We start from the raw sequence: 22,427 nt of genomic DNA on the forward strand, positions 1-22,427 counted from the left end.
TCTACCATATCAACAAATGCTTCTATAAAAATAACTTTTTTTGGGTTCATCGGATGCTTACGCTGCCCTCGCATAAGCACAATCAGCAACATCACTAGCAAAAAGGCTACACAAAACAGAAGAAATAGAGAACTGTTAGGTCCAGAAAAATTCTCCAGAATGATAAGTAGCGAATGAGGAGACCCAATCAACAGTTTGATTTGTCTCTTGAAGGAGATGCCTGATCTGGATAGCACGACACTCCCGCAGCATCCGTCGTGTGTCGCCTAGGAACGAGTGCTCTGTCTCCTCCCATCCCTCTTTTCGTAAGCGCTCAATCAACGAGGCTGAGTTCCTTTCAAGGATGATACAACCTACCTTCAACACATATCTCGCATAGAAGAGTTCCTCTCATGCTGCTCTAAGCTCTGCCCCAAATGCTGAAGCCTCGAAGGAACGACAACCCCACAGCAATCAGCTTGGAGCCATGATCTCTGATCACAAATACCACTCAAGCATTACCATCACCGGCGGGCGGGCTCCTATTGAAGTTTACCTTAAGTGGTAGAATTAGTTATTTCAATTTTATCACACTCCGAAGTGGTAGAATTAGTTACTTTGGTTTTCTTCTCAACATATATGGGAAGAGAAGGAAGCGTGTAGAGCATAGCTTATTTCTAGATGCTTTGCAAATAAAGATCATCTACTAGATTTTCATGATCTGTGATTCAAACAATGGTTATTTAAAAGTGACCCTCTAAAAAAAAATTAATGTTGCTGGAATGTCCTTAAAAATTAACATAAAATCTTTTGAATAGAAACATTAGATTTAAATCGGGACTTGCCTCAGTCCCCTAGCGATGAGTAATTTTAAAAGTAGTTTAGTGAATTGTTGTTTAGATAACCTAAAAAGATTGCTATTATTCTGCATGGGACACTAATCTTTGTTTAAATTTAGGTCCTCATAATTTTATTTCTTTTTAGATGTTAGATTTTTTTTTCATATTCTTGATATTGAAAAGAAAATTGCGATCGTAGCATATCACAAGCTATGCCTCACGAGATAGTGAGGTTCCGTCGGTCGGGATAAGGTAGCGATTCTTGTCCACATCACGCATACGGACAAAACCACTCACCCCGCTCCAAAACCCGCCATCTCCGGATCCCGGAAACCAATTTCCAATAGAGCGGTTTTCATTCAAAACCGCTTACCACTTCCTCACCGACTCCGGCCGACACTGGATTAACAGAAAACAAAAGAAAAAAAGGGATAATTTCATAACGTTTCTTGCTTGGACTTACCTTCGCCGGAATCGGAGAATACTCCCCGGAGATTTGAGGTCGGAAATAGAGAAGAGGAGGAGGATGAGTTACTTGAACCGGGTTTGGATGGCGGCGAGCGTCACGGTGGTAAAGGGCCAGACGGACTGGGGCACCAAGTGGAACGCCGGCAAGGAATGGCTCGCCCCGCCTGGGCTCGTGCAGCCCAACGGGTTGGGGATCGGCCTGTTCTCCGGCGACGGGGGCGCGGAGGAGCGCCGGAAGCAAGCCGATGACTCCCTCCAGAAGGCCATGTACATGAGCTGCTGGGGCCCGAGCTGAAGCCTATGATCGGAGATCGGAGATCGGAGGTCGGTTGTGTTCTCTCGCGCTTTGAGGACGAGGGGAAGAGGGATTCCGGCCACCCGGATCTGGGGCACGCCGGAGTGGGGGCGAGGGTATTTTGGGTATAGTGAGTTCTTGAGAGGGGAAAAGGCTGGCGTGGATTGTAAATAATCCGACTGTATTTTATGGTTATTAAGGGGAAACTCGTGATTAATTTTGTTATTATGTTGATCAGTATCTCGTAATCTCGATGTGTCGTTTTCTCCTAGCATCAAAGTGGATCCACCGTCAAATGGTTTACAAGAGTATAGCTTGCGCTCCGTAAAATTTATAAAAGAATTATAAAGATGCTCCTCCCAGGGGCCGTTTACCTTTAGATCTTAAAAAGTATTAATTAGACATCAAAATTTTAAATTTTTTGCAATGTCATTCAATCATCCATTTGTGCTAGAAAACATTATTATGTAAAAATTGTATAATAACTGTTGTGGTTCAAATTTGGCCTCAGAATGGCCACGCCTGTGGAGTCGAGGAACCCTCCAGTAGTTGGAAGGAAAAGACATGAGCAACCTCTTGTGCGACGGTTGTAGACCTGCACAAAGCCTTACCAGTATTTCCGGTGAGGGCCCTCCGACGATCAAGTTAAAGTGGGGTGAATTTGATCCAGCCAAAAGTTCCTTAGAAGTTACCTGACCGAGCTATTTATAGTCCCGATTGAGTGGCCCAGATGGCAAAGGTATTGTCAACCCTCATCATGAGGGGGCGTGGATCTAAGCCGGATCGCACGCAGCTTAGGCTGGTTGGTAACGTGTAATTCTGTTTGTTCTTAAGAATGGTAGGGTGTTGACAGTCACAGCGGGATATGGCGATAGTACTCAAGGTGCCGTCTCACTGTTGAAGGCCGACTATAGAAACGTGGCATGGTAGTGTTGTAATGTATGGCCACGTAGGTGAGCGTAGGCGCGCACATGGGTGCGGTCGTTGGTAAAACGGAGCTCGTAGGAAGGTCGCATCATGTGTTTGACGAGGTCGGCTTGACGGGTGCTGAGAATAGCTCGGCTTTCCGATTTTCGAGATGTGCTCGGTGGAGCGCCCCGAGCTCGAAGGTCGGGGCGTACTGCTGAGGTAGGCGTTCCGAGCTTAGTCGAGGCGAGTCAGCGAATACTGGAGGCACCCCGAGCTTGGTTGGGGGAGTCGACGAATATCTGAAGTTGGTGGAGCTTTTGGCGGAGTCTCGAAGTCGAGCTAACTCTGAGCCGAAGTGAAGATTCGATCGATTGGCATTGACGTTTATTGGACCGAACCGGATGGCCTTTTAGTTATGGGCTGGGTGATTCATTTTACCTCCCATCAATAACTATTTTAACAAAATTATAGGATTACCCTTCTCACTTGCTTAGTAAAAAGCTTTTATTTGAATAGAAATTGAAGGCAAGGAAAGGGAGGGTAGCACTTTAAGATCTATATAGGTGGTTGGATGGCGAAGAATGGACGGATATAGCAGAAGCATCCCAGCCAACGGCAAGCTAAATCGTTTCTAATTGGCTTACTTCTTACGAGCAACTTGTTGACGGCATAGTAGGGGTGGTGATTCAAGACGAATGTGAGTTGGAATCCCTTGCAGCCAGGCGGACGATCACTTGCAAGTTACACGCCCTAGCCCACATCACCAAGCAAAGGGGTCTCGCATTCCATGAACGTTGGCTACCTTCCAGTCTACACCGGTTATAAAACTATTTGACACGCAATGAATTGAAGACTGGATGGCATCTACAACAGGCATATACTTGCATTGCCATTGGCCAGAAAAAGCTAATTACTCTTATCAACTCATTTTCCTCATAGAACTTGATGGTGGATCAACTCATTCTTCATAGAATGTTAATGAAGTAATGAACCAAGCTGTTGGCGAACAACTTGAGCCTTAATTAGAGAAAGAAGTCAAAAGCTCGAGCTTCGCAAGTCACTATTCTATTAGTTCCAGTAGCCAATGCCAAGAAACATTTATATAAACCTCACATTCGAGAGCAACTCAAAGCTCGTAATCCTTTATAAGCAGTCTCGCCTTTACTGGAATTCTAATAAGCTAACATGTGAACAAGCACGGAGGGGTGCACGGATCTGATGGTCAGGGAAGATGAGGCCACACGATAGGATGTTGGCTTTCGAGGACTGTAATTCCTCTCGAGGTCGGAAAAAATCCGGGGACATTTTTTGAGGGTTTCCAATGCCTGTAACCACGGGACAGCGAGGAAGGACCCGCCTTCGTTCATGTCACCACCAAATTGTCACCGGCTTCCGACGGACGCCTGCACGAAGCTATGTTGAGATTCTGGTAAAAGACGTTGCAATGGTGTATAAACCAAATAAAATCATATGATCTTGCCGTTGAAATTTGAAGGGGTACAGCGTTGAATCTCCAGTATTGACGTTTAAAGATGCATATCTAGGGAAGCAAACGAGATGTTACCACAACATATTATCTCAAGGAATTTACATAGTTAAGAAATGAATTCATCACCAAATTTTGTCACCATGAGGAAACTTTTTGTAATGCACTAAATGCTCGCATGCACCAAAAACTTAGGTCTATTATAGACTAATTAATTATTATTATTGCACATGGCTGCAGGAGCGGCCTAACATATTTGAAAATCTAAAAGCCGTTTTATTTTTTAAACCTTTCCTGCAATGGACTGATCTACAGCGAACTCAAGCCTTTTTTTTTTCTTTCCATTTTATCTTTGAGACTTTTCTTACGATGGACCTTACAATGGACCTTCTTTCAGTCGAAGCCTTAAACGACCGCTAGCCGATCTTACATAACTATTTGTCCTATCAATAAGAACGAGGTGTAGGAAATAAAATACAAATTTTGTAAATGTAGATGCTACAACCATCTAATTATTTCATTATACTTTTAGAGCTTTGCAGAGCCGATTGCAGCCAACTCCAACCGTACTAAACAAATAACTAAAAAAGGATCAGCCATTTTGATATGCATCGGGTACTGAAATGACCCAAAATATCCAATTAGACGAAATTTAGCAAGTCAAGTTGCACAATAAAATAGTAAGACAAAGATTTAAAAACTTAAAGTTGATATATTAGATATTCGTAAGCTGAAATCTTAAGATATAAGCATCCTCTTTAGTCACAGTAGAGAATTCTATTTAAAAGAATACATCAAGTCTCTTCCACCAACCACCGTAAATTCCCATCTCTCCTTCCTTCTCCCACATTCTAGACAAAAGAATTCCCTCCAAAAAAAAAAAAAAGGAAAAAGAAGATTCCAGAAGACTAAAAAAGAAAGAGGAAAAGAATCTCAAAGGCAAACACGGCAAACACACCACGAGGCCACTGTACAGAATGATGGATCGAACGATCGAACGGCCGGAAATTGTTGTCCTCCTCCTCCTCATCATCATGATGAATTCGGTCAATGCATAACATCAGACGGTGTCGGGGATTTGGAAGTGCTGGACGCCGAAGGTGTGGAGGGAGGCGTTCTGGACGAAGAGGACGAGGCCGCACTTGGCGGGGTCGAAGCCGTCCCAGAGGGGGAACTGGACGGAGCCGGAGAGGTTCTTCTTGGCGGAGGCGTCCTTGACGGAGAGGAGCTTCACCATGCGGCGGACGACGTGGTCGTTGGGGAGGACCTTCCCCTTGTTCTCTCCCTTGCTGCAGTCCGTCACCAGCCCGTTCTCGTAGAGCGCCACCATCACGTCCGCACCGCTCCCGTCCACCTTGGTCCGCAGCGCCCCCGTGCAGGACACCTGGAGGGTGTCCGGTGACGGCTTCGTGAACGTTGCCTGCGCCACCGCCAAGAGGTCAAATTCCTTAGCTTCTCAATCAAATTAACCATCCAGATCTAATGAAGCAATGGTATTCTAGTAATAAACAAAAGCTAAATAGAGGGGGGGAAAAGATGATCAGATCCAAGGAAACCTGCATGGTGGGCGAGGGATAGCGGGCCGCCGATCGGACGGCGGAGACAATGGCATCCTGATCGGTGCCGAGGCACTGGTTCCGGCCGTGCACCACCACCTGGGGCGTGTACAGCGTATCAAGCTTGAGCGACTCGACGTAGGCCTTCTGGCGCACGGTCCAGATGCTGGACCCGAAGGGGTCCTTCCACCCCATGTAGTCCCAGTACTCCACGTGGAACCCCAGCACCACCACCGGCGGCACCTCCTCCTCGGGACCCAGGAGCTCCCCGCGCGCCAGCCTTGCCGCCACGGCCTCCGCCTCCGGCGACGTCGCGCACCCCTGCGACGAGAACAGCTCCACCAGCACCGGCCCCATCCGCCGCTGCTCCTCCGCCGTCAGATCCGCCGTCGCGTTGCTCTCCGGCGACGCCGACGATGACGAGGCGGCCCCCCGCCCGAAGCACGAGAACAGCCGGGGCGCCATCCCTCGCTTCCCGCTTAGATCGGGCGGCGATGAGAGGATCCGAAGCGAGAAGAGGAGAGGCGAAGCCTTGGAGACTCTTTTCTTGAGGGGGAGAGAGAGAGAGAGAATTGGGGTGGGAATGGGATCCGAAGGGGGCTTTGATGGCGGTGGGTGGAGCGGAGAGGAACGTGCCGGAGGTGACGGGATACCAGCTGGAAAGCTGGGGCTCGCTTGCCTCCACCATCCCAGTTTTTTTTAACTTTTTTGGGAAGCTTGATGTACACGTGGGCCGTTGTGATGGTCTACTTGCCGGTGGTGCAGACGTGGCGTGTTTTGATGGGCGGGGAAGGAACCGACCTTACCGGCGATGGAAGACAGCCTAAAGAAAGGCACCTTCGAGCTGTTGGCGGTTTCATTAAGGAGACATTTGAGCTACTGTAAGCTGTCCGATTAGATAATTCTCAACGAGTTTTTAACCGCTTGTTTTGTATGACGAGTATCGTGCCTTAAACGGCAATTAACTATTTGTAGCTCATAACGATACGGTCGTGTCGTTTCCCACGAAAAAAAATGATTGATTTCTTTCGCAAGATGGATCGCTGGATCTCTTTGATCATCCATCTGCCCTATTTGGGGAGCGGTTGGTAATAGAGCTATTGGAATTGGAAGTAGAGCGGTTGGAAGTAGAGTTTTTATAAAAAACTGTTTGCTATTTGGTAATTACATTTCTAAAATGCTATGGCGCTTTAACATTTATTTGGTAAACAAACTGAGAAAGTACTTTTATATGACGAAATGACCATAAAAAAACATTACTAATATTATACCATAGTGCATAATAAAATATAATATATAGTAATACATAAATATATGATATAGTATAATATTAATATAATGTAATATATTATTATTATAATAGAATACTATAACATTGTATACTATAGAATAATATTTAATATAATATTAAATTATTTAACATAACATTATATTATATTATATTTATAGTATAGTACAATAATAAATGTATAAAATATTATAATTATTAGTATAAATTAATTTTTCATTTTTTTGATGATCATTTATTTTTCTAACAAATTTTTCTAACTTGGTGAAAAAATTGATTAAATAATTACTAATATTTTGATTTATTTATTTATTTATTATTTTATTTTATTGAAATATATTTATTTATTATTTTATTTATTTATTCGTTCATTTATATACATATTTATTTAATTTTTTTCTTTTTCTTTTCTTTTCTTCTTTTTTTTTCTTTTCTTCTCTTCTTCTCCTTCCTTCCTCTCTTTCCTTCTTCTCCTTTCTTCTTCTCCCACGAGGCCGGTGGCGCCGAGCCGCGACGGCTGCGGGAGGGGGGCCGAGTGAGGATGATAGTGTTATTTTGATGATTAACAAGCAATAATCAAGAGTATGTTACAAGTTAATTCGATACTTCATTTATAAGTCTATTACTCTCAGTATATTTGTATAATAAGATAAAGATGCATTTCATTGTTTATTTGGATGAATCTAATCTTGAGTTGCAGCAAAGTGTGGATTGAGTCGACCCCAAGGATGATTGGGTCGACCCCGGCACATCAAGAAAGCATCTGGCACACTTCTGCAAAAATGGCACGGATGAACAGTAGTTGGGTCGACCCAAGGAAAGCATGAGTCGACCCAAACCTCAAGCCTCTCAAAGACTCAAGAAAACAGTTCTCTGGAATCACTGAGAGGGTCGACGCAAGAGGAAGTTGAGTCGACCCAAGCTTGAGTCGACCCAAATACTGAGAGGGTCGACCCAAAGGCAATGACAGAATACATGACAGAAAAGGTTCTCTGGAAACCCTGAGAGGGTCGACCCAAGTGGAAGTTGAGTCGACCCAACTGAACCTTGAGTCGACCCAAAGAAATGTTGAGTCGACCCAAGTGAAGGAAGGCTGAATTGCAAGTTTCTGTGGTTCTGAGAGGGTCGACCCAAGGAAAGGTTGAGTCGACCCAAGTGAAAGTTGGGTCGACCCAAGGACAGGTCGAGCCGACCCAAGCACGGGCAGAAGCATAACGGCTAGTTCTGCAGAAGTACTTTTTGTCCTTCCAACAGTGAGTAACGGCTAGTTTTTGAATTCTAACCATTGGGGCTTGTCCAATGGATGAAGGAAACTATTTAAAGTGGCACTATTCATCAGAGAGAACATCCTTTTGCAAAATATCAAAGAGTACACAAGAAAGACAAAGTGCCCTAATCTTCTTCATCCAAGTGCTTCATTCAAGAGTCAAAAGAAAGTGGTTGAGCAGATTCAAAGAGTCATTAAGAGCTCCATCCACCCTTGAAGAGTGAAGCATCCTTGACAAAGAAGAGAGAAGTCACATCAAGCGATAACTATTCTCTAAACTCTTCTTTGTAGATTATATTGTTATATTTGCTCATCTAGGAGCTTAAATCTTCTTATCTTGGTTATTAAACTCCTTGTAAAGGTTAGTTGGTCAGCCCGCAAAACCAACGGTATAGGTTGATTGGTGAACCCGTACAACCAATTGTAAAGGTTCGTTGGTGAGCCCGAAAAACCAACATAGGTTCGTTGGTGAGCCCGTAAAACCAACATAGGTTTTTGGTGAACCCGAAAAACCAAAGTGTAAAGGTTTTTGGATTATGAGCCCGGAAAACAATCCAACTGTAATCCGCGGGATTATAGTGAATTCCCAAGGGGTCGCTTGGGGAGTGGACGTAGGTGCTTAGGAGAGCACCGAACCACTATACTTCTTGTTGTTTGTATTGTGATTAGTTTTAATTCCACTAACTCATCAATTAACATAAGTAAGATAGTTAAAATCGAGAGAAACCAATTCACCCCCCCTCTTGGTTTGTCACCTTGGGCAACAAGTGGTATCAGAGCAAGGTGCTCCAATAGTACTTATTGATCTCACAATCAAGAGTTAAAGATCATGACAACCCAAGTGGGATGTTCTATGAGTGAGGGGCAATCCACAAATAGACCTCCTCTATTTAATGGCACAAATTACACATACTGGAAAGCTAGGATGAGGATATTCATTCAAGTTTTAGACTATGAATTATGGTACATTATTACTAGAGGACCTCACACACCCACACTTAATATAAAGGGAAGAAGTATGGACTAGTTATTGTAGATGATCTTTCAAGATATACATGGGTTTCATTTTTGGCACATAAGAATGAAGCATTTTCAGAATTCTTGAAACTTTATAATTGTTGCTGAGGGTCCAAACCGAGAACGATTGGCACAGCGGTGTGAACGGGGTTCCCTTTGAATTGCTTTGGTTGCGCTCCACCCTCCGCCGGGAAACCTGCAAGCAAGCCTCGCACCACCACTGGGGTAGTGGGGGCCCTCCGACGATCAAGTTAGAGGGAATCAAAGGAGAAGGAGAGGTAGCAGGTAAGATGATGCTACGGAGAATCTTGCTTGCCCTCCCCCTTCCCCCCCAGCCCCATATATATCAGGCTGGGGGGTTTTTTCTGGGGATTGGTCATCGTGTGGCACGATGGGGTTGCCACTGACGCGGCCGTTACAGGGCGTCGTGGGGCAGCGCCGGGTACGGCCATGGCAGGGCGTAGTGGAGCTCCGCTTTGTACGGTTGTTACAGGGGATCGTGGGGCAGCGCCGGATTCGGCCGTTGCAGGGAGTAGTGGAGGAGGGGGCCGCGGCGTGCCTCAGGAGAACAGTCTGTTGTTGTCAAGAGATTGCCGACCCGAGGTCGGATTGCTGGATCAAGGGGCAACCGACTCGGGGTCGGACTGCTGGATCAAGGCAGCGGGGTCGGACTGCTGGATCAAGGGGCAGCCGACTCGGGGTCGGGCTGCGGAGCCGAAGATATCCGACCCGAGGTCGGATTGCTGGATCAAGGGGCAGCCGTAGTCTTCCTGGGCGCGCGTGCCGGTCACGTGGGGCATGGTGGCTAAGTTCCCCCGTAACAGTAGCCCCCCACTTCCGAGCCTGGAACCAGGAGGGGAACGGGTGAAGGGAGTGATGCTTCGAGATTGCCGCCATCCCTCGGAAAGGCGCGCGCGCTCCGAGCTCCCCGCCCTTTTTTTATGGCGTATGGCGGTTGTCGCTGATCTGGCGGTCTGCGGATTTCGGCGGACATCCTTCCTTAATGGCGTCGATTCGCCTTTGGGGCGAAAACGATCCTTCGGTAGCCAGGCGTCCTCTGGCGTCACCGAGGCGTCACCCGCCTTTCTGCCTATTTAACCGGGGGCCCTCCCCCGTCCGCCTTTCTCTTCACAGGCATCCTCGAGTTTCTCCCTTGTGCTGTTGCCATTGCCGTCGGACTGTTCGTTCGCTCCTCCTTTGACGCTCTCGGAGCCGTTCTTCCTTCCCTTCCGGTGAGTTGCCCCACTCTTCAATTTAGGGCTCTCCGTACTTTCTCCTTTCGTATTAGTGTACCCCAGTCGTTCCGGTCCCTTCTCAGTTTCTAACCATCTCGTTCTTTTTGCAGAAATCGACGACGTCATGCAGTCGGACAGGGCAATGGCTGTTAGTAGGGCGTCCCTACTGGAAGCGGTCCGGAGGAAGAAACGGACTCCTCCGAGCGGGGTCCCACCGGCGAAGAAGCCCCGCCAGCAGGCGACTCCGACGCCGACAGACGGGTCCGGGCCCACCGATCAGGGGGACGCCGCGGGCTCGGACCGACAGTTGGCGCCGTATCAGCCCTCCGGTGATGAGACTACCGCTTTTCCGGAGGTGTCATCCGGGCGCGCCCGAGACGGCCGGGTCGGACGCGGTCGGTCCCCAGCCCGGCCTTCGACTCGGTCGGCCTCGGATGATACGAGAAGGGGCGCGCCGAGGCCTCGGCCGAGCGGGACCCTGTCGATTTCTGGCGCGGCCCCCGCCCCGAGCACGGTCGGCATGACTCTCCCTCAAGCAATGGGTAAGGGTAAGGCCGCAGAACCACCGTCCGGCTCCGGGGCGAAGTCGGGGTCGGCCTTCACTTTCGCCGGCACCCGAAACCTCATCGAGACGGTGCTGCTGGAGGGTGACCGTAGGCAGGTCCGGCAGATGAGGATCCCTGAAGTCGGAGCTGCCAGCTGCGTCTGCCTCATGTCGGTGAGTGTTCTTTTGGTCGCTTTCGTCATTTATAGGCTCTATTGATCCCCGTCTGACGCTCTCATTTTTCCTGTCTCTTAGCTCGCCCAGTACATGATCCGTCTGGAGGAGAGCCACGAGGAACAGGCGAGGCTCCTGGCGAAGGCCGAGAGCCGACTGAAAGCTGTAGAGGAGGGAGGCCAGGCTGCGGCGGGGAGAACGACCAGGGACCTCGAGACGAGGCTCCAGGTGGCCGAAGAGCGGGCACTCGGCTTCGCCGCCCTCGAGAGGCAACTGTTGGAGGCTCAGGAGCAACTCAAGGTTGCCTCGGGTCTCGAAAGTGAGATCAGGAAGGCGGAGGAGCGAGCCGAAAAGCAGTCCCGGAAGGCTGCCGACTTCCGGGAGAGGTGGGAGAAGGCCCAGCAGTCGGCCGACAACGCCCGCAACCGAACCCGATCTCTTGAAGCCAAGATGGCCGAATTGGAGTCGGCCTTGGAGGGGACTCGTGCGAGCAACCAGGAGCTTCATTCGCGCCTGGAGGAGGCTGAGGCTGCTCGCGTCGCTGCCGAGGCGAAGCACATGGAGGCTCGGGCCGATCTGCTGAGGGTCTCCTCCGAGGCGGACGAGCGGATTGTGGCGAAGGTCATGGAAGCGAAAGCTCAGATTACGGAGCGAGCGGAGGCGGCGCTGGCCGAGAAGAGCGCAGAAATCGGGCGTCAGGCGGTACAGGCCTATCGTCAGTCCGCCGAGTTCATCCGTGACATGTCGGATGCGGGGTCCGACTCCTTTGCCTTAGGCTTCGATGAAGGCCTGGCAAGGGTGTCCACTAAATACCCCGGAATTGACCTGAGTGGGGTCTCCCTCCTCGACTCCCCTCCGATGCCATTGCCTGCCGGTTCTCCAACCGTCTCCCTACCCTTCGCGGACGTGCTCGCCGTTCCCGATCCAGGGGTTCCTCCAAGCTGACCCTCTGTACTTTTTCTTTGTTCTTTTCTTTGTATGTTGGCGTTTTGCCATGTTGTATGGGTCTCGGCCCTGATGCAACGAAAGTTAATGCAAACAAAGTGTTTCCTCATTTCACTTTCGTCCTTCCTCTTTTTAACTCTTGGTAGCGTCTCGCCGACTCCTGACTCTTGAAGTTCCTCCGGCACTAGGCCAGGCATACGAGGGTTAGGCCTCAGGAAATCCTTCCGGCGCTAGGCCAGGCATCCGAGGGTTAGGCCTCAGGAAATTCTTCCGGCGCTAGGCCAGGCATCCGAGGGTTAGGCCTCAGGAAATTCTTCCGGCGCTAGGCCAGGCATCCGAGGGTTAGGCCTCAGGAAATTCTTCCGGCGCTAGGCCAGGCATCCGAGGGTTAGGCCTCAGGAAACTCTTCCGGCGCTAGGCCAGACATCCGAGGGTTAGGCCTCAGGAAATTCTTCCGGCGCTAGGCCAGGCATCCGAGGGTTAGGCCTCAGGAAATTCTTCCGGCGCTAGGCCAGGCATCCGAGGGTTAGGCCTCAGGAAACTCTTCCGGCGCTAGGCCAGGCATCCGAGGGTTAGGCCTCAGGAAATTCTTCCGGCGCTAGGCCAGGCATCCGAGGGTTAGGCCTCAGGAAATTCTTCCGGCGCTAGGCCAGGCATCCGAGGGTTAGGCCTCAGGAAATTTCGCTCATTGGTCGGCCAAGGCTGGCGCAAGCCGAGACGACCGGTCGGGGCTTCAGGTTAGTCTGCTCCCGGGATGATCATCGGGTTTGCCTGGCATCCGAGGGCTGAGCCTTGGGGAATTCCGCTCGTTGGTCGGCGAAGGCTGGCGCAAGCCGAGGCGACCGGTCGGGGCTTCAGGCTAGTCTGCTCCCGGGATGATCATCGGGTTAGCCTGGCATCCGAGGGCCGAGCCTCGGGGAATTCCGCTCGTTGGTCGGCCAAGGCTGGCGCAAGCCGAGGCGACCGGTCGGGGCTTCAGGCTAGTCTGCTCCTGGGATGATCATCGGGTTAGCCTGGCATCCGAAGGCCGAGCTTCGGGGAATTCCGCTCGTTGGTCGGCCAAGGCTGGCGCAAGCCGAGGCGACCGGTCGGGGCTTCAGGCTAGTCTGCTCCCGGGATGATCATCGGGTTAGCCTGGCATCCGAGGGCCGAGCCTCGGGGAATTCCGCTCGTTGGTCGGCCAAGGCCGGCGCAAGCCGAGGCGACCGGTCGGGGCTTCAGGCTAGTCTGCTCTCGGGATGATCATCGGGTTAGCCTGGCATCCGAGGACTGAGCCTCGGAAAATTCCGCTCGTTGGTCGGCCAAGGTTGGCGCAAGCCGAGGCGACCGGTCGGGGCTTCAGGCTAGTCTGCTCCCGGGATGATCATCGGGTTAGCCTGGCATCCGAAGGCCGAGCTTCGGAGAATTCCGCTCGTTGGTCGGCCAAGGCTGGCGCAAGCCGAGGCGACCGGTCGGGGCTTCAGGCTAGTCTGCTCCCGGGATGATCATCGGGTTAGCCTGGCATCCGAGGGCTGATCCTCGGGGAATTCCGCTCGTTGGTCGGCCAAGGCTGGCGCAAGCCGAGGCGACCGGTCGGGGCTTCAGGCTAGTCTGCTCCCGGGGTGATCATCGGGTTAGCCTGGCATCCGAGGACTGAGCCTCGGGGAATTCCGCTCGTTGGTCGCGCGCCTATCACTTGCCGCTCGACGGGGTTTCTCCGTGGCCAGCTGCGATCGTATTTCTCCTCCTCTCGACGCGTCGCCTGGGGAACACCAGAAGGCTATTAAATGCTAATTGAGGCGTTACCTGGGAAATCGGATCGGCCAGTTGCTGCTTGCGAGGATTGCCAGTTAAGCGGCCGCGATACGCGCGTTCTTCGAGGCGGATGCGGCCTGGGCGCGTGCGGAGATACGTGTGCTGTGGGATACACGCCGCCCGGAGTGTCCTGCATGAAGAATGCAATTAAGGAGAACGACGCTTAGGAGGTCGTGGGAGGATACGCCTCGAGAGCCGGAACGGCTCCGGATTCGATGCGCCCGCATTTATTGGAGCCACCCGCATCGGAACGACCGGGGGGCCACAGTTTGGCTATAAATATAAGTGCAGGTGCGGTGGAGCCTGCCAAGCCGGAGCTGTTCAGGTTGCCATGGATCGTGGACCTCCTCTCCGGTGCGTGGCTGGGAAGCCCCTGCCGGAAGAACGGGAGGTGCGCCCCTCGCGACTTCCGCCAACTAGCCGTTTCATCTGGGATCAACGGAGAGATTCTCCCCGGTGGAACTCCGCTCTAGGCGTTTCATCCGGGATCACATCCCCCCTCTTTTCCGTCCCACCTCCCGATTGAGCTCTGCGCCAGACGCTTCATCCGGGATCGCGCCTCCTCGCGCTCTTCTCCCTTGTATTCCTTCCCTCCCCTTCTCTTGGGGAGGGCCGGAATATCCTTTGGAGGTGGCGTTCCTCTAGGAGCAGTGTGAACTCCTTCTTCGTCCACTTCTTCTTCGTCCGCGCCGGCTCTTCGTCTTTTGCGTGAGGCGTCGATGGCGCCTCCGGGGAGAAGCACCCACGCCCGGTGGGATTGCAGCTGCTTCGGGTGGAGGGTTCGGGATCCCGGATCTTCAACTCTACGGAGTCCCCACCTCTTCCTTACTTTCTTTACTCCCCAATCCCCCTCTGGGAATTCTTTGTAATCACATGAACACGCCATTGTGACCAGGAATTATTGAAATGAAAAGGACTATACATTTTTTGAACTGTCTTTCTGGCTTTGTCTTTCTACTGGTAATACACCCGTAGGTTAGCGGAATTCCAGCTCCTTGGAATTTCTCGACCATCTAGGGCCTCCAGCTGGTAGGAGCCAGGTCGGTTTACCCAGCGAACCCTATACGGGCCTTCCCAATTTGGCGCCAGCTTTCCACCTTCCGCGGGTTGAGATGCTTTGGCTCGCCTTAGCACCAGATCTCCGATTCTGAAAAGTTTTGGTCGGACCTTGGAGTTATAATATCGGGCCACCCTCCGCTGATACATCGCCATCCGAACCTGCGCCATTTCCCTCGCTTCTTCCAAGAGGTCCAAGTTTCCTCGGAGTTGCTCCGAATTGGCCTCGGGTCGGTGCGTAGCCACCCGGGGCGAGGGGAGTCCGAGCTCCACGGGGACAACCGCTTCCGTGCCATAGGTTAGGCTGAAAGGCGTCTCCCCGGTAGGGGTCCGATGCGTGGTCCGATACGCCCAAAGGACGTTCTCGAGTTCTTCGACCCAAGCTTGCCCCGTCCGACCGATTCGCGCCTTAATTTCTTGGAGGATTGTCCGGTTTGTCACCTCGGCCTCACCGTTGGTTTGGGGATGCGACACAGATGTGAACCGATGCTCGATCCCGAATTCCTCGCAGAAGTCACGGAAATGCTTGTTGTCGAACTGTCGACCATTATCCGAGATGAGGACCCGGGGTACCCCAAATCGGACAATGATGTTTTTCTTCACGAACTTCCGGACTTGCGTCTCCGTGATAGTGGCCAGCGGCTCTGCCTCCACCCACTTGGTGAAGTAGTCGATTGCAACAATCAAGAATTTCCGCTGGGCGGAAGCGACGGAGAATGGTCCGAGGATATCCATTCCCCACTGTGCGAAGGGCCAGGGTGCGGTGATTGGTGCCAAGGGGACAGAAGGGGCTCTCTGGACGTTGGCGTGGCGCTGGCAGGCGTCGCATTTCCGTACGTGATCCTTTGAGTCCTCCAACAAGGTAGGCCAATAATAGCCTTGCCTCATGATCTTGTGCGCCAAGGACCTAGCCCCCGAGTGCGATCCGCAGACGCCCTCATGGACTTCGCCGAGGACGTAGGCCGCCTCCGAGGGGCGGAGGCACCTTAAGAGGGGGGCGGTAAACGAGGTCCGATACAGCCTCCCTTCATAGAGTACGTAGTGGGCGGACTTCCTGACAAGTCGCCGAGCTTGATCTTCGTCTTCAGGGAGGATCCCTTCGGCGAGGTAGGCGACGAGCGGGTCTATCCAAGACGGCTCCGGATCAATCGCCATCACCGCTCCAGCCTCGCCGATGCTCGGGGCATCCAGGGTCTCCAGGTAGATTGCCCTCGACAAGTTGTGCGCCTCTGCGCCCACCAAGCGGGACAACCTGTCGGCCCTGGCATTTTCGCTTCTGGGGACCTGCTGGATGTCGACACTGCCGAGGTTGGAAATGAGTGCTTGCACCTTCCGGACGTAGTTCTGCATGGTCGGGCTCCGGGCCTCGAACTCCCCACGGACCTGCCCGACCACCAGCTGGGAGTCGGTGAAGACCTTCAAACGCCGGATGCCGAGCTCCCCAGTGAGTTTGAGTCCTGCGACTAGGGCCTCGTATTCCGCCTCGTTGTTGGTAACTGGAAATCCAAACCTCAAGGCATACTCGGCTATCACTCCATCAGGACTGGTAAGGACCAGCCCGGCCCCTCCACCCTCGGGGTTCGACGACCCATCGATGTGAAGCGTCCAGGTCGGGAGGTCGAGGCTGGGCGTTTCCGGCGGTCTAGGTTCCGCCTCCTGCACCGTGCACTCAGCGAGGAAGTCCGCGAGCACCTGGGCCTTGATGGCGGGTCGAGGCTGGTAGCGGATGTCGAATTCTCCGAGTTCTACTGCCCACTTCACCAGCCGTCCCGCATTCTCGGGGTTGCTGAGGATCTGTCGTAACGGTTGATCAGTTAAGAGGGTGACAGAATGGGCCTGGAAATAGGGGCGGAGCCTCCTGGTCGCGGTCAGCAGCGCGAAGGCGATCTTTTCAGCCTTCGTATACCACGTCTCGGCATCCCGTAGGACCCGGCTGATGTAGTACACAGGCTTCTGGAGCTTTGCCTCTTCCCGAACCAGCACCGCACTGACCGCGGTTGGGGAGACCGCCAGATAGAGGTAGAGCATCTCCCCTTCTTGCGGCTTGGACAGTAGGGAAGGAGACGCCAGATATTCCTTGAGCTGGTCGAATGCTGCTTGACATTCGGCAGTCCAGAGGAAGTCTTTTGGGCATTTTAACACCTTGAAGAATGGTTGGCAGCGTTCGGCCGATTTTGCCACAAATCGTCCGAGCGCGGCGACCCTTCCAGCGAGCTCCTGAACTTCCTTTACTTTGGTCGGAGGGGACATACCTTGGATGGCCTTGATTTTGTCCGGGTTGGCTTCGATACCCCGCTGGTTGACAATGAAACCAAGGAACCTCCCGGCCGAAGCGCCAAAGGCGCACTTCGCTGGGTTCAGCTTCATGCGAAACTTCCATAAGGTGGTGAAAGTCTCCTCCAGATCCACGATGTGCTGGTCTGCCTGGCGGCTCTTCACCAGCATATCGTCCACGTACACCTCCATGTTCCGGCCGATTTGCTCTTTGAAGATTTTGTTGACGAGGCGCTGGTAAGTGGCGCCAGCGTTCTTCAGACCGAAGGGCATTACCTTGTAGCAGTACAGCCCCCGGTCCGTTATAAAGGCAGTTTTCTCCTCGTCCTGTGGGGCCATCATTATCTGGTTGTAACCGGAGAAGGCGTCCATGAAAGACAGCAGCTGATATCCGGAAGTCGCGTCGACCAGTTGGTCTATCCGCGGAAGCGGGAAGCTATCCTTAGGGCACGCCTTGTTCAGGTCGGTATAGTCGACGCACATCCTCCACTTCCCGCTCGCCTTCCGGACAAGTACAACATTTGCCAGCCACTCGGGGTAACTCACCTCCCTTATGAATCCTGCCTCCAAGAGTTTGTCTACCTCCTGGTCGACCACCCGGATCCGATCCGGGGCACAGTGTCTCTTCTTCTGCTTCACTGGCCGGTGGGTCGGGTCGACGTTGAGGGCGTGAGAAATGACCTCCGGGTCGATCCCAGGTACATCGGCCGCCGACCAGGCAAATACATCGGCATTGGCTCGGAGGAATTCCACCAACCGGGCCCGAGCTCTCGGGTCGAGATTGGCGCCGACCCGGACCACCCGGTCCCGGCGGCCTTCCTCGAGGGGAACTTCGACCACACCCTCGGCCGGCTCCCCCTGCCGCAAGGCCACCTCGTCTCTGGCATCAAGGGACTCGACGCTTAGGGCTTCTGCGGGCTTCTTCCCTTTGAGGGTCGCTAGGAAACATTGCCGTGCGGTCGGTTGGTCGCCTCGGACCTCCCCGATCCCGACCGCACGGCAATGTTTCCTAGCGACCCTCAAAGGGAAGAAGCCCGCAGAAGCCCTAAGCGTCGAGTCCCTTGATGCCAGAGACGAGGTGGCCTTGCGGCAGGGGGAGCCGGCCGAGGGTGTGGTCGAAGTTCCCCTCGAGGAAGGCCGCCGGGAGCGGGTGGTCCGGGTCGGCGCCAATCTCGACCCGGGAGCTCGGGCCCGGTTGGTGGAATTCCTCCGAGCCAATGCCGATGTATTTGCCTGGTCGGCGGCCGATGTACCTGGGATCGACCCGGAGGTCATTTCTCACGCCCTCAACGTCGACCCGACCCACCGGCCAGTGAAGCAGAAGAAGAGACACTGTGCCCCGGATCGGATCCGGGTGGTCGACCAGGAGGTAGACAAACTCTTGGAGGCAGGATTCATAAGGGAGGTGAGTTACCCCGAGTGGCTGGCAAATGTTGTACTTGTCCGGAAGGCGAGCGGGAAGTGGAGGATGTGCGTCGACTATACCGACCTGAACAAGGCGTGCCCTAAGGATAGCTTCCCGCTTTCGCGGATAGACCAACTGGTCGACGCGACTTCCGGATATCAGCTGCTGTCTTTCATGGACGCCTTCTCCGGTTACAACCAGATAATGATGGCCCCACAGGACGAGGAGAAAACTGCCTTTATAACGGACCGGGGGCTGTACTGCTACAAGGTAATGCCCTTCGGTCTGAAGAACGCTGGCGCCACTTACCAGCGCCTCGTCAACAAAATCTTCAAAGAGCAAATCGGCCAGAACATGGAGGTGTACGTGGATGATATGCTGGTGAAGAGCCGCCAGGCAGACCAGCACATCGTGGATCTGGAGGAGACTTTCACCACCTTACGGAAGTTTCGCATGAAGCTGAACCCAGCGAAGTGCGCCTTTGGCGCTTCGGCCGGGAGGTTCCTTGGTTTCATTGTCAACCAGCGGGGTATCGAAGCCAACCCGGACAAAATCAAGGCCATCCAAGGTATGTCCCCTCCGACCAAAGTAAAGGAAGTTCAGGAGCTCGCTGGAAGGGTCGCCGCGCTCGGACGATTTGTGGCAAAATCGGCCGAACGCTGCCAACCATTCTTCAAGGTGTTAAAACGCCCAAAAGACTTCCTCTGGACTGCCGAATGTCAAGCAGCATTCGACCAGCTCAAGGAATACCTGGCGTCTCCTCCCCTACTGTCCAAGCCGCAAGAAGGGGAGATGCTCTACCTCTATCTGGCGGTCTCCCCAACCGCGGTCAGTGCGGTGCTGGTTCGGAAAGAGGCAAAGCTCCAGAAGCCTGTGTACTACATCAACCGGGTCCTACGGGACGCCGAGACGCGGTATACGATGGCTGAAAAGATCGCCTTCGCGCTGCTGACCGCGATCAGGAGGCTCCGCCCCTATTTCCAGGCCCATTCTGTCACCCTCTTAACTGATCAACCGTTACGACAGATCCTCAGCAACCCCGAGAATGCGGGACGGCTGGTGAAGTGGGCAGTAGAACTCGGAGAATTCGACATCCGCTACCAGCCTCGACCGCCATCAAGGCCCAGGTGCTCGCGGACTTCCTCGCTGAGTGCACGGTGCAGGAGGCGGAACCTAGACCGCCGGAAACGCCCAGCCTCGACCTCCCGACCTGGACGCTTCACATCGATGGGTCGTCGAACCCCGAGGGTGGAGGGGCCGGGCTGGTCCTTACCAGTCCTGATGGAGTGATAGCCGAGTATGCCTTGAGGTTTGGATTTCCAGTTACCAACAACGAGGCGGAATACGAGGCCCTAGTCGCAGGACTCAAACTCACTGGGGAGCTCGGCATCCGGCGTTTGAAGGTCTTCACCGACTCCCAGCTGGTGGTCGGGCAGGTCCGTGGGGAGTTCGAGGCCCGGAGCCCGACCATGCAGAACTACGTCTGAAAGGTGCAAGCACTCATTCCCGACCTCGGCAGTGTCGACATCCAGCAGGTCCCCAGAAGCGAAAATGCCAGGGCCGACAGGTTGTCCCGCTTGGTGGGCGCAGAGGCGCACAACTTGTCGAGGGCAATCTACCTGGAGACCCTGGATGCCCCGAGCATCAGCGAGGCTGGAGCGGTGATGGCGATTGATCCGGAGCCGTCTTGGATGGACCCGCTCGTCGCCTACCTCGCCGAAGGGATCCTCCCTGAAGACGAAGATCAAGCTCGGCGACTTGTCAGGAAGTCCGCCCACTACGTACTCTATGAAGGGAGGCTGTATCGGACCTCGTTTACCGCCCCCCTATTAAGGTGCCTCCGCCCCTCGGAGGCGGCCTACGTCCTCGGCGAAGTCCATGAGGGCGTCTGCGGATCGCACTCGGGGGCTAGGTCCTTGGCGCACAAGATCATGAGGCAAGGCTATTATTGGCCTACCTTGTTGGAGGACTCAAAGGATCACGTACGGAAATGCGACGCCTGCCAGCGCCACGCCAACGTCCAGAGAGCCCCTTCTGTCCCCTTGGCACCAATCACCGCACCCTGGCCCTTCGCACAGTGGGGAATGGATATCCTCGGACCATTCCCCGTCGCTTCCGCCCAGCGGAAATTCTTGATTGTTGCAATTGACTACTTCACCAAGTGGGTGGAGGCAGAGCCGCTGGCCACTATCACGGAGGCGCAAGTCCGGAAGTTCGTGAAGAAAAACATCATTGTCCGATTTGGGGTACCCCGGGTCCTCATCTCGGATAATGGTCGACAGTTCGACAACAAGCATTTCCGTGACTTCTGCGAGGAATTCGGGATCGAGCATCGGTTCACATCTGTGTCGCATCCCCAAACCAATGGTGAGGCCGAGGTGACAAACCGGACAATCCTCCAAGGAATTAAGGCGCGAATCGGTCGGACGGGGCAAGCTTGGGTCGAAGAACTCGAGAACGTCCTTTGGGCGTATCGGACCACGCATCGGACCCCTACCGGGGAGACGCCTTTCAGCCTAACCTATGGCACGGAAGCGGTTGTCCCCGTGGAGCTCGGACTCCCCTCGCCCCGGGTGGCTACGCACCGACCCGAGGCCAATTCGGAGCAACTCCGAGGAAACTTGGACCTCTTGGAAGAAGCGAGGGAAATGGCGCAGGTTCGGATGGCGATGTATCAGCGGAGGGTGGCCCGATATTATAACTCCAAGGTCCGACCAAAACTTTTCAGAATCGAAGATCTGGTGCTAAGGCGAGCCAAAGCATCTCAACCCGCGGAAGGTGGGAAGCTGGCGCCAAATTGGGAAGGCCCGTATAGGGTTCGCTGGGTAAACCGACCTGGCTCCAACCAGCTGGAGGCCCTAGATGGTCGAGAAATTCCAAGGAGCTGGAATTCCGCTAACCTACGGGTGTATTACCAGTAGAAAGACAAAGCCAGAAAGACAGTTCAAAAAATGTATAGTTCTTTTCATTTCAATAATTTCTGGTCACAATGGCGTGTTCATGTGATTACAAAGAATTCCCAGAGGGGGATTGGGGAGTAAAGAAAGTAAGGAAGAGGTGGGGACTCCGTAGAGTTGAAGATCCGGGATCCCGAACCCTCCACCCGAAGCAGCTGCAATCCCACCGGGCGTGGGTGCTTCTCCCCGGAGGCGCCATCGACGCCTCACGCAAAAGACGAAGAACCGGCGCGGACGAAGAAGAAGTGGACGAAGAAGGAGTTCACACTGCTCCTAGAGGAACGCCACCTCCAAAGGATATTCCGGCCCTCCCCAAGAGAAGGGGAGGGAAGGAATACAAGGGAGAAGAGCGCGAGGAGGCGCGATCCCGGATGAAGCGTCTGGCGCAGAGCTCAATCGGGAGGTGGGACGGAAAAGAGGGGGGATGTGATCCCGGATGAAACGCCTAGAGCGGAGTTCCACCGGGGAGAATCTCCCCGTTGATCCCAGATGAAACGGCTAGTTGGCGGAAGTCGCGAGGGGCGCACCTCCCGTTCTTCCGGCAGGGGCTTTCCAGCCACGCACCGGAGAGGAGGTCCACGATCCATGGCAACCTGAACAGCTCCGGCTTGGCAGGCTCCACCGCACCTGCACTTATATTTATAGCCAAACTGTGGCCCCCCGGTCGTTCCGATGCGGGTGGCTCCAATAAATGCGGGCGCATCGAATCCGGAGCCGTTCCGGCTCTCGAGGCGTATCCTCCCACGACCTCCTAAGCGTCGTTCTCTTTAATTGCATTCTTCATGCAGGACACTCCGGGCGGCGTGTATCCCACAGCACACGTATCTCCGCACGCGCCCAGGCCGCATCCGCCTCGAAGAATGCGCGTATCGCGGCCGCTTAACTGGCACTCCTCGCAAGCAGCAACTGGCCGATCCGATTTCTCAGGTAACGCCTCAA

At 53.4% G+C, this 22,427-nt stretch overlaps 4 protein-coding genes across 4 annotated transcripts in view; 3 read left to right on the plus strand and 1 right to left on the minus strand.

Annotated features, from left to right (window-relative positions):
- Positions 1-1,098: 1,098 nt before the first annotated feature.
- On the plus strand, positions 1,099-1,846 carry LOC148715285 (Wound-responsive family protein). The gene has a single exon (XM_088701654.2). The coding sequence runs from the start codon at positions 1,345-1,347 to the stop codon at positions 1,579-1,581; it is 237 nt and encodes a 78-aa protein (XP_088557780.1). The 5' UTR covers positions 1,099-1,344; the 3' UTR covers positions 1,582-1,846.
- Positions 1,847-4,668: 2,822 nt separating this feature from the next.
- LOC103723499 (uncharacterized) lies at positions 4,669-6,406 on the minus strand. The gene is made up of 2 exons (XM_008814424.6): positions 5,533-6,406; positions 4,669-5,396 (listed from the first exon to the last, which is right to left on the minus strand). The coding sequence occupies exons 1-2, from the start codon at positions 5,995-5,997 to the stop codon at positions 5,037-5,039; spliced, it is 825 nt and encodes a 274-aa protein (XP_008812646.2). The 5' UTR covers positions 5,998-6,406; the 3' UTR covers positions 4,669-5,036.
- LOC120110528 (uncharacterized) overlaps positions 5,275-22,427 on the plus strand; it is a 59,638-nt gene continuing 42,485 nt past the window's right edge. The window contains exon 1 of the transcript XR_015967506.2: positions 5,275-5,414. The gene's annotated coding sequence lies outside the window, so the exon portion shown is untranslated. The remainder of the gene's footprint in view (positions 5,415-22,427) is intronic.
- Positions 9,632-12,303, plus strand: LOC149768674 (uncharacterized). The gene is made up of 2 exons (XM_089923760.1): positions 9,632-11,057; positions 11,139-12,303. The coding sequence occupies exons 1-2, from the start codon at positions 10,464-10,466 to the stop codon at positions 12,000-12,002; spliced, it is 1,458 nt and encodes a 485-aa protein (XP_089779886.1). The 5' UTR covers positions 9,632-10,463; the 3' UTR covers positions 12,003-12,303.

Source organism: Phoenix dactylifera, chromosome 1 (genome assembly GCF_051530095.1).
Source record: "Phoenix dactylifera cultivar Ajwa chromosome 1, Ajwa_hap1_PhDact_Kaust_v1.1, whole genome shotgun sequence".
NCBI lineage: Eukaryota > Viridiplantae > Streptophyta > Magnoliopsida > Arecales > Arecaceae > Phoenix > Phoenix dactylifera.